Source organism: Periplaneta americana, chromosome 3 (genome assembly GCF_040183065.1).
Source record: "Periplaneta americana isolate PAMFEO1 chromosome 3, P.americana_PAMFEO1_priV1, whole genome shotgun sequence".
Lineage (NCBI taxonomy): Eukaryota > Metazoa > Arthropoda > Insecta > Blattodea > Blattidae > Periplaneta > Periplaneta americana.
This window is the reverse complement of record NC_091119.1, coordinates 125,057,370-125,073,334: the sequence shown is the minus strand read 5'-3', so window position 1 is coordinate 125,073,334 and position 15,965 is coordinate 125,057,370. Positions and strand designations below refer to the sequence as shown.

The following is a 15,965-nucleotide window of genomic DNA, read 5'->3' as shown; positions in this document are numbered from 1 at the left end:
AATGAACATTAATCTTGATATAACCTTGAAATTGATTTAGACATTGAAAAACGAGATGACAGATTGAATTTATTTGAATATTATTTACAATTAACGCTAATTATTATAGTAACAGAACATAACCTTCTGCGACAGTATTGGATTTCCAGCCTCCATGACGTTTTGCTAGTTGTCTTTCGATTGCATATCCGAGAATAATCTATACTTGCGCTTTCATATTGCTACAATGGTGTTTTATGATTGGTGGAACACCTGAACTTTAATGAATAGGTGTACTTTAATGAGGTCCATTAAAGGGCTGCTACCAGGTGCGTAAATTCATTTACATTCAGGCATTTTTTTTTTTAATTAGTAATTGTACTCTTGTCTTCTGGTTTGAAAATTTCAGCAATAAATGTGTTTCTTATGGTTTCGAGAACAATCAGATGGTCTCCTCTTGTAGTATACTAAACATTAAATCACTTTAAGGCAGCAATTTCAACGTCTTTTGCTGCTGCAAGTTTTGAACACTTATGTTCAGGATTAATTTTAGCTCATGAGTTTCTTTATGAATGCTGCAAGTGTTGACTGTGCAAACCCATACCTTTTAGCCACTTCAATCTCCTTCAATCCTCTATCTGAATCAATAAATGGAGATAATTTAATCTCCAAACTGATTTGTTTTCATATTACACCTGCTGCCATCATTTACAAGTAACACTCGAATGTGGAAAGCTCCAGACAGTCAGGAAGACAATAGTAAGAACCATGAAGACAAATCCTGTTAAGAGTCATGTGCCCTTGAAGCAGGTAGAGTTCTATTGTTATAAAATGAGTGTAGGAATAATTTAAAATATAATAATACAGTGAAAATACCATACCAATTGTACGAGTATTCAGACTTTTCTTTAGAATTAATCTCAGGAGAAGACCTCCTGCCACGTGTCCTTTAAGTCCTCAGAAAATGATATAAATTTCTCTCGGGAATACTAATGAATGCTTCTGTACTTTGATTATACACATCATTTTATGAGTATTGATTTCAACGTTATTATTGGAAGGGACAAGAGACTATCAAGCCGAAGTCAAATGAAAATATTTTAATTACTATAAACAATACTTCACACTGTGACTAATGTGGCTATGGAAATAGTGCCACACATTAAACATACCTTATCATCTTTGATATGTGAATGGGAATCATCTGTAGAGGACTCAACATTTTTTGAAGATCCCTCGTCTCTCTTTTCACCTGAATGAGAGTCACTTCGTCTTGAACTGCAAGCATAATATTACATATAATACAAATCTTTGCTGGTTGCCATTCACAAGAAATAGGAACATGTGTACCTCGATACTTGAAAGAGTAAGCTGGTGACAACAGGTAGAGAGATTTCATATTTTACTCTGAAATTTGCACAGGCAGAACAAAGGTGATTCTGTCCATTCTTTGTTAAAAAAAGTGAAGCGCCAATTAAAAAGTGGACTTATGTATAGCAGTAGAAACATTTATTTCTGTGATGAGAGCTGCGAGGAAGAGTGGAAACCATTTCATGTAAATGAGATGTGTTACGAAGATTTCTATGAAATGAAACAGCTGCAGAAGGACATAGGCCCAATTAATATGGGAATTATAAAGATATAAAAGTAATGAAGGATCACACAATTCACTTTTCCAAAAACTGTCAGATTTGAGTGCTAATTTTCAGGAAGCAATCGTCACCAAAAAGAAGAAGAAAACTTCTATCAATGATGTAATGTCAACTCCTGTATTTTCTGCAAAGCCAGGAATCTCTGACAGGGGAAAAAAAAAAAAAAAAAAAAAAAAAAAAAAAAAAAAAAAAAGAAAAAAAAAAGAAAAGAAAAGAAGCGATTTTAAAAACTTGATTAATAAGAAATACCTAATACTATAGAGAATTTTATATAAATTTGTAAATTGCAAGTAAATTGTTTATTTCAGTAGTAACATACTAAAAGTCATTTTAGGCAAGTAGAATTATGTGTGACCATGTGTTGTGGGTCCCTATCACCACAGCGTGGCGCGTCCTCAGGTTGTGGATAGAGGAGATGGCCTCCAGATATGGAGGGTAGCTGCGAATATATTGAATAAGCAGTCGTGGACAGCTGATAAGGGGTGGTCCTCCAGCTTGGGAGTTGGGCGAAGGATTAACAACCCATCACCATAGAAAACAGCTTGTTATGAATCCATGTATTATATTACCGGTTGTTCTGTATGGCTGTGAGACTTGGACTCTCACTTTGAGAGGGGAACAGAGATTAAGGATGTTTGAAAATAAGGTTCTTAGGAAAATATTTGGGGCTAAGAGGGATGAAGTTACAGGAGAATGGAGAAAGTTACACAACGCAGAACTGCACACGTATTCTTCACCTGACATAATTAGGAACATTAAATCCAGATGTTTGAGATGGGCAGGGCACGTATGGGTGAATCCAGAAATGCATATAGTGTGTTAGTTGGGAGACCGGAGGGGAAAAGACCTTTGGGGAGACCAAGATGCAGGTGGAAGGATAATATTAAAATGGATTTGAGGGAGGTGGGATATGATATTAGAGACTGGATTAATCTTGCACAGGATAGGGACCGATGGTGGGCTTATGTGAGGGTAGCAATGAACTTGCGGGTTCCTTAAAAGCCATTTGTAAGTAAGTAAGAATTATGTGTGAATTCTGTTCCTATAGTAGTCAGACTAATTGTTTTATACAGAAATAATATAAGGTAGGCTACTTTTCAGTGTTTGAGAGAATGATGGAAATGGTGTGTTATGCAGATATCACCTAAATTACTGAGTTATGGAATTAAGATTTATGAAAAGTTATTTCTGAAATAAAAGATTTAGTATACACTGACAAGTTTTAAACATTTTTGTACACAGTAATTTTGTATTTATAGAAATAAAATAACTCCTTATTTATATCCGTACCATGTTAACACAATTTATTTTTAGACAAAACTTGAAGAGAATCAATTTTATTTACTGACAACAAATCACATCTCAACACAATGCTTACGTCTGTGAGAAATTTCGCAGCAAAAGGGTCAGAAGCCTGAAAGACGTTTAGACTATAAGAAGGTGTAGAGGAAGCCACAACTATCAATTAAGCTATTCGTGTTTATTAACATATATCTGGGTGTCCAATCTAACAACTTATCCTAAGATGATAATGGGAAATACTTAATAACATTACAGCAGTTCAAAACATTTAAAAGATTCTCCTGAAAAATCACTAATTTAAAGTAGCGACAGTTACCACAAATAAGCGATTTATGTTTTATTTCAGAAATTAGAAATTTACATTACTATAAAATACTGATACTTGCTAAATCTACGTTACTTTCCATGCATTTTACAACATTATTAGGTCATTTTTGGGCCATCTTCATCATTCTAAAGTCATTTTATAGGCCATTTTTTATTAATTTTAGGTCATCAACAAACCCAAATTCGAAATGAGGTAGTGGAACAAGTAGACAACTTCAAATATTTGGGATGTACTATAAGTAGAAACATGATCTGCTATCAGAAAATCAAAAGGAGGATAGCAATGGCAAAAGAAGCTTTTTAAGGAACAACTTCTGCAGAACTCTGGAAGAAAATGTGAAGTGCTTTGTGTGTAGTGTAGCATTTTATAGGGAAAAATCATGGACATTACAATGAAGTGAAGAGAAATGACTAAAAGCATTTGAAATGTGGATATGGAGAGGAATGAAGCATATGAAATGGACAGACGGAATATGAAATGAAGTTGTGCTAGAAAGAGTGGGTGAAGAAAGAATAAAGGTATGGTCATATGTCACTACTTTTGCTGCACAACTTTTGTACTGCAGCTGCAAGAGTTGCGTGTTGTTTTGACACATAAACCAAAAGTAGTGCACTGCACGCTACTTTTCATGCTATGCAATCCAAGCGCTGCAAAAGTTGCAACTGGAGGTTGCGAGTCTGTTCACACACAAGGCGCTACTTTTGCAGCCGCAGTCCGGCTGCAGCTTTCCATCTCTGTGTTGATTCTTCAATATACATTTTGTGGTTATGTTCGAATTAGAGTTTCAGATTATGAAACTCATGCTATAGCTTACTTATCTATTATTTGCTTTTCTGTCCTAACTAGTATTCAGAAATTGGCATTATTTTTATTATAAAGCTATTAAAAAACGCTTTTATACTTAAATGATAACCAACAGCATACTCTCGTAATCAATGTTGGCAACCCTCCTATTTGAAACGTTACGGAAAATTAAAAAAATGAATTATATCGTCAGCAAATATACTCTGAGTGAGTTGTACATTTAGTAAGTTACAAATCATTATTTTTCATCACATCAAACATTAAAATATATCCAAACAATAAAAGTATCATTGGCAAATTTGGGTGGCAACACTGATCACAACTGCTGCAAAAGTTTCAACAAAACCGATATCAAAAATGTTGCTGCTGCAATTCTGAGAAGCTTAAAAATTGCGGGCAGCTGGTTCGACAGCTGCTACTTTTTGGGTTGCACCGTTGTTAACACGTCACAGTTGTGCAGTATTTTGTACTGCAGTGCTGCAGAAGTAGCGATGTGTGACCATACCTTAATACTGAAACTGAACAGGAAGAAAAAAATGACTGGGTCACTGACTAAGAAAAACTGCCTACTGAAGGATACATTGGAAGGAATGGTGAATAGGAGAAAAGTTCAGGGCAGAAGAAGACATCATTAAGATATATGGATCATATGTGGAGACTAAGAGGAAGGCAGAAAATATGGAATACTGGAGAATGCTGGGTTTGCTGTGTAGGACCTGCCCTTGGGCAGAAAACTATGAATGAAGGAACGTCTGGGCCCTGGTCATAACCATTATTGCAAACCTTAGATATTCAAAGATGTATGCACGAATTTTCCACATGCTTGCAAATCAAAAAAGTGCACCTCCATGAGGTTGAAGGGGAGAATTTGTTATTGAATATCGTTACTGGTGAAGAAACATGGGTGCACAGCTTTGAGCACGATCCCAAGAGGAAATCAATGGAATGGCACCACACAACATTGCTGAGAACATGATTCTTGTGGATTTCTTCGAGCAGAGCTGGAATAAACTCTGACTGCTACATCAAAACACTGCAGAAGCTTTGGTATCAAATTCATGGAATTTGTAAGACAGCAAATTTTACTGCACCAGCATATCTGCCCTTATTCAACAGTGGAAAAAGGATGGTGACTACAATGAGAAATGATTTGTCTTAAAGAGTGTTATGTCTCATCCAGTGTAAGTTTAATTGGTTTTTATTGTAAATAAATACGTATACGTGTGTGTGTGTGTGGGGAAGGGAGTGGTGAAGAGAGGCATCACTTTGTAATTAATTTCCCCAACAAAAGCATTTTCGGAGGTATTGTGTATATTATTTTATTTATCACTTTATCTCAGTTACGACAAAAAATTTAAAAGCTCGAGAGACATTTTTGAGTAAATTGCCATTTCATATTATTTTTCCAAATAAAGACCAATTCATTTTCTTAATAAAAAACGATTAGGGAATATGGTTCATATGCAATTTTACCAATTAAACTGACTTATTAAACTGAACATGAACAAAATCTATCAAATTTTTTGGTATCAAAAATGCTGAATATGTATATTTCTGCAAAAATCCCAAAACTGACTGTTTGCAGCATGGCAATTATCTTCTCTTTGCACCTTGTATAAAAAAAATTAAAGATAATTAAGGACACAAAGGGATGTTAAAGCTTGTACCAAGCTACATTTGGTACTACTGTGTAACACTGGTTGCATCTTACAGACTAAATAATTGTGCAATATTCAGTATATATACTTACAAAGACCTCCTAAGGGAAATTTTTTCTCTCCGATGCTGAGGGCTGCGTGATCTCCTATTAGAATGTCGACTTCCCTGCTTATCAGGACTACTACTTCTGTTGCCCTCTCTTTTCCTATGCTTGTCTGAACGTTCACTCTCCTGCCTGCTGTGGCGGTTGGAATCCCTGTCACTCCTACGATGTGACTGCTTTCCTGGACTAGTGCTGTAGCTACGACTACTGTTCGATTCTCTACTCTGCCTGCGTTTCTTGATATCTTCTCTCGATCTCTCTTCTGAAGAGTCCCGAGATGGAGACCTTTCTTCTACGAAAACACGTTTTACTATTTGTTTGTTTGATTTTTCATTAGAAGACTCCCTTACACTCTGATTGACCTGCGAACTTAAACCTTTAGAGCTAACACCCGACACATCTTGAGAGGCAGAATTCTCCTCTGATGAATCTTGTGTCTGTCCCTCCTCTAAAAAATTAATAACCTTTGTCCTGTTTGGAGAACTATTATCCACTCTCTCTGCATCAGGTGACTCTTCCTTTTGTACTTCTCGGGTCTCTTCTGACCCATCTTCACAGGAACTTGCTGATTTTCTTCTTACTGCAGATGTATTCAATTCTACTGACGTTTCTTTTTTCACATCACCTTCTTCAGGTGAGGTAATGACTGTCTTTTTAGCTTCCTCAAGGTCATCACCTGCTTTCTCTTTGTCATTTTCCACCATTTCTTCTTGGGCGCCCCTTTCATTTTCCTCTTCTTTTGGAGTGACTTCCACTTCTGAAATCTGTGCTATCATCTCTGTTCCTGACTGTTCTTCAGATGATATTTGCTGATTATCTTTTTCCTCTGAAACAACTTCCTTTACCTCCCCTGGCTGCATCTCGCACTTCTTTCTTTCTTCCTCAGTCTCTTCTTTCTTTTCTTCTGACGATTCCTTGGCTGTGCACTGCTCTTCAGATGACTCATCCTTCACTTGTGCTTGTTCCTCTGTCTCATCTTGCTTACCATTAGTGTCCTGATCATTTTGTTTTTCTTCAGACGGCACTGATTCAGGTGCTTCTCTCTCTCTAGATTCTTCCTGCACTGCTGTCTCCTCTACAGGTGAGGCCTGTGCACTGGACCTGCCTTCACAGGGACTCTGATGCGGTGCACTCTCTTCCAGTTCGCACTCTTTAACAGGTGACCTGGACTTTTCTTCATTTGGCGACTCACAGCTTCTTTTAGGTTCATCTATAGGATCTTCGCCTTTTTGCACTTCTGACACATCTAACTTTTTCTCTTCTTCAGGTTCTTCACATTCTTGGAGGTCAGCTTTGTCTTTGTGACTACTTGTTGATCTGCTCAACCTGCAAGTCCAACAATCAGTAAGTTAGAGCACACAAACACTATGTTGGCAGAAAGGATACACTACTATGGGGTAAAATCTAGCACTGTGTTGCCAGCAAGGATACACCATGTTGGGTTTAAGTATAGAATCCGGGTAACAACTTATGCTGTTTCTTGCACCAACCTGCGGCTGTGCATGATGGATGTGTGTATGTGCTCTCCTATTTTTGTTTTGTACAGGTTAGGTATGGTTTTCTCAAGCTAGTTTTAATTTATTTACGTGATTTTGGTCTGCCTCAGGCAAGTTTTAATTTCTTTAAGTTATTTCCATTTCCTTAGGTTGATTTTAATTTTAATCTCTGGCTGCAAAAGGGCATTTGTCGAATTTGTTGAATACAGGGGGGACAGCCATTAATCCTTCCCATTGAAGGCTTTAAGGAACCAACCTGGACAAATACCCAATGTCCCATCCCTACCTTCCCATGGTGCAGCTGTTAGTAAGCATAATTTTACAAGCTGAACTTAAGGGAGGGGCTACTCATCAATTAGCACTGGTCAGCTTGATGAGTTAATGACCGAATTTGGTATAATTTTCCTCTATCCAATACCTAATTCCCTCTTTACCCTTTCCTATCCAGTCCTCTGACTGAACTCTTAACTTTCTTCGATCCCAATGGTATTAGAGCATTCGAGGCCTAGGGGTTTATTTCACTTTCCTTCCTACCCTTTCTACTTTTCTGTTCCTAGTGCTGACCTGCTATGGCACTAAAATCGTCCTCCAGTGGCTTAAGGAGGGAAAGCTGGTGATCAAGAAGATCTCCCAACTAGGCCTAGTAGACCCGTCGACCAACAGCAGGTGTGATCCTCCAGACATTCTGGGGGTTGTGTGTGGATGAAGTAGCCGCCAAAACGTTAAAATATGGTGTTCACTTAAATCTGCTACAATTTGCTATTTAACCATTCCAATATGAAATCAGTACCATTAAGGTAAAATTATCCAGAAGTAAAATAGTCCCCAATCGGATCTCTGGGCAGGTACTACTTCAATGGTACATAATGTCAAGAAATGGATTTGGAACACCTCAAAATCGTGCTTCAGTGACTGACCATGACAATATCTTTGAAAAATATTGGAGTGCAAGAGATCAAATGATTTTATTGTCAAACGCTTGGCATTAGAAAACAACAACAACAATTTCAATCTCTGGCACTACTCACTTCTGATTACTTTCAGTTTCATTCTCCAATTCTACTTGCTCCCTGCTTCATTTGGTCTCTTCTGTCTGCATCGTATCAATCGTTCAAGATGTTACTCTGATTCTAAACTTTACCAATATTTATTATAGTATACCCATTCTACAAAGTTAAGGGTCCTGTCACTGGGAAATAGATAAATAGATACAGTAAATAAAAATAATGAAGTAAAATCCACAGCTTGCATTAGATTCTATTAGTAGCAAAACACAGTCCAATATCCATAAAAAGGACACTTTTAGATATAATGCCATCAAAAGGGTGGCATTAAAACAGTTGCAAGGGTCAACATGACATGCTTATTAAAGTCTGGTTTGAGTCCGCAGTGTCTTATATTGTAAACAAGCATAAAAATTAATACAATACCCTCAAGTCTGTAATCTAGATGAAAAATCTATAACAAATATTAGTAAATAAAAACTAGAACAAAAACCACGGGTAATATTAGAATAAAAGAACCAAATAAACCTTAACATCTTAAAACCAATAAAGCATCTGTATGGGCTATAGAATAAAAGGTCAAAATCTTACCTTAATTTATATACATACTATGCATAAACAAAGTCTCTCTGCAGTGATGCAAGTGGGGTATTTTGCCTAACAACTGGTATTAAGTTAGCAAGTTGGTACCACATTTCACTGGGGTTATTAGCACAGCCTTCAAACAGAAGGTTGAAGGTGACGATGGATAGGTTCCAGTTTAGTGTGAAATTATCTTCGTGACAAGTGGTTATTACTGGTGGTGACAATGGTGTCTACTGGAGAATGAGTGTTTTTAGTGGAACACATTTTCCACAAAGGTCATAAATTTACAAAAGTATAAAATTGAAATTTCAGGAACTTTTTCCTAATCCAATATGTCCAAACCAGCATATTATTTGGAATATAATAAAGAAATTTAGAGAAACTGGTTCAGTCGACAATGCTGCAAGAAGTGGTAAGTCCACAATTTTAGCTGAGAAAAAACTTGACGAAATTTCGGATGTGATACTGCATAATCCTACAAAATCCGTAAGAAATTATATCAAGACAAGTATGTCTTTGTGGAAAGAATGTAGGCCTGAGACTATAACGACAATACTTAACTTACACCTATATAAATTTACATTGGTTCATCAATTTTATTATAAAGAGTGTAATCATAAAAAGAGGCTACTATACTGCCAGTGGTTTCAGAAATTCATTGATCGACAAGTCATGATTCTTTAAACAATATTTTTCACTGATGAGACATGGTTTCATCTCTCTGTCTACATCGATCCTCAAAATTCACATATTTGGTTATCAGAGAATTAATTAATCAAGAAAATTCAGTTAAAAGTGTTTGGAAGAAAAGCACTTCCAGCATCTGTTGTGGCTGGTGAGTTTATATTACTTGTTAACTTATTAATCAGTTAATTTTAATTATCCGCAAGTCTGATACCAATAATTTCTAAACTGAAATTGTTTAGAATGGTCGTAGGAGTGTACAATCTATTAATTACTTAATTTTAATTATTCTCAAAATCTGATACCAATAATTTCTAAATTGCAATTATTCAGAGAATGGCCCAAGAAAAGTAGGCTACAATTTTGTTTGAAAGCAAGAGTCTGTGCTGCCAACTTACTGTAACAACAGTTGTCTGCTGCTCGCTTGCTGTGATCAGCTTCACTGCGAACAGTCTTTGTATATATAGATATACATATGAAGACTTTAAGTAAATAAGGATCTAAGTACCATATTGTTTTAAATTGTGTTTTTACTGGAATAACAACAAGACCTAACATTCTAAATGTGCTAAATGCCAATTTTTCAAATTTTATTTTATTTAATCTAAGGGAGCCATATGAGAATATCATACTAAATTGTCCTTGTCTTAGCTCAACTGTGACTCATGCATGCATTTCGCAGTGTATTTTTCATCAACATCTCAGAAAGTTGTTTTTGGCACTTAGCACATTTAGAATGTTAGGTCCTAAACTATGGAGGTTGCGAACAAAATGGTTATTTTTATCGAAAACAAAAAAATGATGTTACTATTTTTATTCTAACTCAGTCATTTCCACGAGAAACAGTATGGTAAAATCAGTATTTTCAATCAAAACCGGTTAATTCCATATCATACTAACGCCAATATTTTTGTTCCCTTTTTGTACCAAAAACGGATATTTCCAACACTTTTTATGTGTTGCAATTACCAATCCATTCAAAATCAGCCGTTTCCACTTCTATGTGCAAGAGTGATAACTTATATGAATGCGACATCTCTTGAAATCATTTCTCTTTGTTAATACTTACATTAGGGAAATCCTCATTTTTATATATCCTTGTTTTTTGAATCTAAGTTAAACGAATTCAGGACATCAAGCGTATGCCACTGTTACTGGAAATTTAAATTGCAAAGTAAAAGGAATGCAAAATTACAACTTTGAGTCATACAAAGAAAAGTTTTGGAGCCCTTAAAAAAAAGAGGAAAGAAGCCTAATGCTATAATTCTTAATGAGATGCCTTTACAGCACAAAATAAGCACTATGAGGAAAATCCAAGAATGATTTTCTATAAGAGTATAATAATCAGAGAAGGTGAAATTCAAGAAGAACATATTGTTACTGGTACCACTGTCGATTCAGACTTCGAATTTGATTGTCTGGAGCAAGATATAGGCCTCCATGTCTAGGGAGAAACAATATCCATATTTTTGTTTTTAAGTACTGTAGTGTGGATTCATATTCTTTAGCTAAGTTTACTGCTAATTCAAATGATTGTAAAAGTATTATAATATATTCATTTCTCCATTATACAGTAGAATAAAAGGGAAGCCACCGGCATAGCTCAGCTGGCTAAGGCACTCGCCAGGTGATCTGAGTTGCGCTTGGGCGTGGGTTCGACTCCCACAGGGCTGATTACCTGGTTGGGTTTTTCCCCAACCGTAAGACGAATGACAGATAATCGATGGCAAATCCTCGGCCTCATGTCACTAGCTCAAATCTCATTGATGCTAAATAACCTAGTAGTTGATACAGCATCGTTAAATAACCAAGTCAAAATAAATAAATAAGTAAATATATAAAAGTGAAGAATGTCTAGGGAAATAAGCTATATTTTTATTTTCATGCAATGTGCATTCACAGAGTTGAGCTAAATGTATTATTAATTAAAATTATTGTAAAAGTGTTATGGTATGGCTAATTATGTATTAAGTCACCATTTTCCCACAATATTTTCCTGTTATAGTGTAAAGGGACTCACAATATGCTAGTCACAAAAAAATTTTCAAAATTTCGTTCAAATATATACTAGTTGTTTCTTTTTAAAAGTAGTTTCCAATGATACCTTCAGTGATCTATTTTCTCATTTGAAATTTCGAAGTTGATTACAGGTACCCCTACTTCCGATTTGTTACAGGAAATGGTAACTACCACCAGTCGATTCTTTACATAGGTTTTGGTGATCAATTTTTTTATGAACAACCAGTATCATATAGTTTTCGAGAAAAAAGCCTGATACGGGTGGTCTGAAACATCCGGTATATGTACAGAGTGAGTTATAATTATGTACTATAAATTAATGCAGAGTATTCTATACATCAAAACAAACATATTTTGTCATATAAACGTGTAGCTGATACTGCATTGTTATCAAGATATGGCAACATTGCGTTATTTCAAAGCTAGTTACCAATTACTCATGGCTAAAATTGGAACTAACAGTTGGTGTTGTTTTGTGGTACTTGTACCTGGTGAATGGTCCACGGAATATTTGGGAGTGTAAGCCTATGTGCTCTGGTCCCCTATTGCTGGAAGATTGCCTAGCTGATGCTTACTGGATAATATAGTAGTTATTACCATGTAATGTTATATTTGTTACTCCATGGTACAGTTAATGTAGGTGAAGTGTATGTTTTATTGTTATAAATGTCAAATAGTTTTTTTTAACAAAAGCGAACATTTCTCTCATATTTCCAATCAAAACAGACATTTCCATCTCTAACAAAACCGGACATTTCCAAAAGATTTTTGTTTATAAAATGCACATAAAATAAAATCATAATTATTGACACCATTAGAACAGACGTAACATGTACAACACACAAAATTATCATTCACTTTGGGGATAAGTAAAGACTCGATACAGTTTTTTCTACTTCCTGGGGGGGGGGAGAAACTATTTTGAAAATGACGTTTTTGTTCGCAATCTCCACAATTTATGTAGGCTATCTAGTCCTATAATATAAATAATGATCAAGTCCAGACTTGTTCCTTTATCATTTTATTAGGTATTTACAAATAGAGGGATGTTTGTGTACCAATAACTAGAAAGTATATTATAACTAGGGGGCGGATATTGATGAAAAGTTACTTTATTATTTTTCACATTAGGACGATGTCTATTAATATAGAAATCATTTCTATGTAAATATCAACGTAAAAAAATAATTTCTTATATTGCATTTTTTGACGTTTTTGAACTAATAGGTTATTTTTATATACTTTATGCTCGACCATGCCGAAATGTAGTAATTATACACCTGGTAGCAGACCTTTAATGCATGTCATTAAAGTACACCTATTCATTAAAGGTCAGGTCTTTCAGCCAATGACGACTCAGGTTACAACTGTTCAGCCAATGACAGGTCAGCTTTCTACCGTTATAAAACCGCAAGTATCGATTATTCTCGGATATGCAATCGAAAGAGAATTAGCGAAAAGTCACGGAGGCTGGAAATCCAATACTGTCGCAGAAGGTTATGTTCTGTTACTATAATAATTAGCGTTAATTGTAAATAATATTCAAATAAATTCAATTTGTCATCTCGTTTTTCAATGTCTAATTTTATTTCAATGTTATCTCTGTAGGTTCTTATGGCCTAGCAAGGTCAATGTGGACATCTGTTCCTCGGAAAAAATCAATACTTTCGCGTCTGCGCACATCTCACAACATACAGAACATTGCTCCAGGTCAGATACAATAAAATTAATAATATCAAGTTAGAAATATGGTCGAGCATAAAAAGTCGTATGAAACTCGCCTATAATGGTAATTAAGAAGCTCGTATGAAAATTATGAAACTCGCTTGCGCTCGTTTCATAAATATCCATACTCACTTCTTAATTACCTTCATTATAGGCTCGTTGCATAATGTACTATTTCGGCATTTATTGGCCATTTTTAATGCTTTGAAGAACTTTTAGATCATTTGGAATGCATTTTACTCTCTTCTTTACCGATAGGTCTGTTAAATCATTTTATAACCAAATAGGTCAGTAGTAATTATTGCCTACTGGATAAGTGAATAACAGTGAAGTTTGAGTTTTGTAGTTTGGAATAGACTCTAAATACTCATTCCACTGAAGGCTTCACTTCACACAACGGAAGTAATATAAAATGCTTGACAAAGCTTAGTGTAAGTGAGGGCTTTGACCAGTACTGTTCTTTTGTCGGTACGAGGGTGTCTTTAGAATTTATGTTTGGAAGGGGGGAAACTTTCACCATGTCCTGGACAGAATGTGGTTCGGAAGGGATGTCTACTGTAGTAGACAGTATTTTTAACACAAAGATTGCAAGAATGCACGCTGCACTCACAAATTGTTTTGTCATTCACACTCCCTCATCTGGAAGATCTGGTAACAAAAGAAAAGCGCGGAAGGATGAGGAGAGAGAGAATGAAGACACTGACATGAATCACCCCTGATTGAAACACACTGTAAACCCTCATTAATATCTATAGTTTTCTCTTAAAACCTTAATTTTGTTGCATGTTCTTTTCCTTTATCTTAGCCAAATTCCAGGAAGTTGCCTCCTCTCTCCAAGATTTGCAGGGCAGTCATTGAAACAAGGTGACTAATTTTTAAGAAGTTGTGGTGCGAGTACGGTAAATAATATTTAAATGCCATTTTCTTTTAATTTTGTCATTTTTTCATTAGTTTAAAGGCATTCTAATGATCATTTTAAGTAGATTTTTAGGTCATCAACATCTGCCCCTTAATTATAACTCATTTTCACAAAGTTTGAACATGGCACTTAGAATTATTATTTACTTCAAGTCTGTACATCTGCAATTATACCATTAAACAAAGATAATGTATAAAGCTGCTACACATTTTGCTGAAACAAGGAAATGTAAACAGAAAATAAAGGACGTTAATATGAATTATAACTAAAACATCTCAATACCTTTTACGTCTGCGTGGACTTGGGTCAGTAGAACTTTCTGATGGCCTTACAATACATAATTTGATTCTCTGTATTTCACCACCACCACTACTACCACTATCATTGGAACTCTTCACCTGCCACACAGAACTCTTCCCATCCTTTTCTTTGTGCCTTGATTCAGAAGCATCCACCTGAAATGCATGAATAGTAGTGTGAGTAAATTACATTCAGCCTTCAAAAGTTATAAAAATGGCAGTTTGTTACTTGAAATGCTTTGAGTCAAACAGAGAACAAAAAAAAAAAATACGAGATACTGGAATCCTAAGGTAAAATAGAAATATCCCTCCTGCGAATAATGTAGATGAACAGAATAACTACACAAATTCAATGAACTATAAATAATCAAAGTACCTTGTCTAATCCCTGTTCACTATAAAAATATGTGTGTTGTGAAGATGAAACATATTTCCTTATTACGCGTTTTACTTCTTGATCATGCTGTGAATGTTATTCATTCAAAAGACACACATAAATGCAATCATTTACCATGTACTCAAATCAAAACAAAAACCATAGTTTTCTGAATAGCATATTAAAAGCATTTTCTGTAATATCAAAAAGCAATTTTTTATCCGACTTCATTTATTAAGTTGTATGCTTTAAATAGATATAGGCTATTAAACTAAATTCGCATAAAATAGCTCTTTGTAAATTTGCAATGACGTCTAATATTATTTTTCTATTCACATAAAAAAGTAATAATTAAAGTGGTATGTGGTATGCATAGTGGCTTATGAGATCCTTGCACTAATTTATGGTAAGTAAGCAACAGTATTGTCAAAGCAATCTATTAGAAGTTGAAAAACTATGTATTTTCACCGAGGGTGATAATTTCCACAGCGCATAAAATCTGTTTACTCTCATGTACTATACGTTATTTTATCCATTACTGGTATCTAAATTTAATTTTAAATTGTACGTTTTTTCTTTGTAATGTGTTGTTTGTGAAGACATTGTAAATGAATGAATGTATGGATTTTATGGTTGCTAATGTGTTGGTTGTCATGAACAAAGTTTTTAATTCACAGCAGTGAACTCTAAATAAAGCCATTGGTTGCTAAGGACAATAAAATAAAGGCCAGTTTAGATACCAGTCATGAATAAAAGTATTTTATAACTACTTACGACTTACATTATAACAAAGAGTGACGACAAATTCTTCTGTTTTCTACCTGCTTTCATAATTAATTGCAGTAATGGATATTTTTTCGAACTGATCTACAGAAAAACTGTTTTCAAGTAAGATTAAATCCTTTTATTTTTCTCACGAGTCAAAGTCAGGATAGGAGAGGAAATGTCAGTGGGAAGTGAAATAGGAAGAGGAGTATGACACGGATGCCCTTTATCACCTACCCTGCCAACATCTACTTGGAGGATTTAGT

General features: G+C 35.2%; 1 protein-coding gene across 2 annotated transcripts in view; it reads right to left on the bottom strand.

Annotated features, from left to right (window-relative positions):
* Window positions 1-15,965, bottom strand: part of Acn (apoptotic chromatin condensation inducer acinus) — a 41,427-nt gene that overhangs the window by 18,457 nt on the left and 7,005 nt on the right. For both annotated transcript variants that reach the window (XR_011331396.1, XM_069821548.1), the window contains exons 3-5: window positions 14,542-14,714; window positions 5,816-7,153; window positions 1,152-1,257 (exon numbers count right to left, since the gene is read on the bottom strand). Coding sequence is in view for 1 of the 2 variants with exons in the window: in XM_069821548.1 (XP_069677649.1) it covers window positions 1,152-1,257; window positions 5,816-7,153; window positions 14,542-14,714 (1,617 nt within the window). In the remaining variant the exon portion in view is untranslated. The remainder of the gene's footprint in view (window positions 1-1,151; window positions 1,258-5,815; window positions 7,154-14,541; window positions 14,715-15,965) is intronic.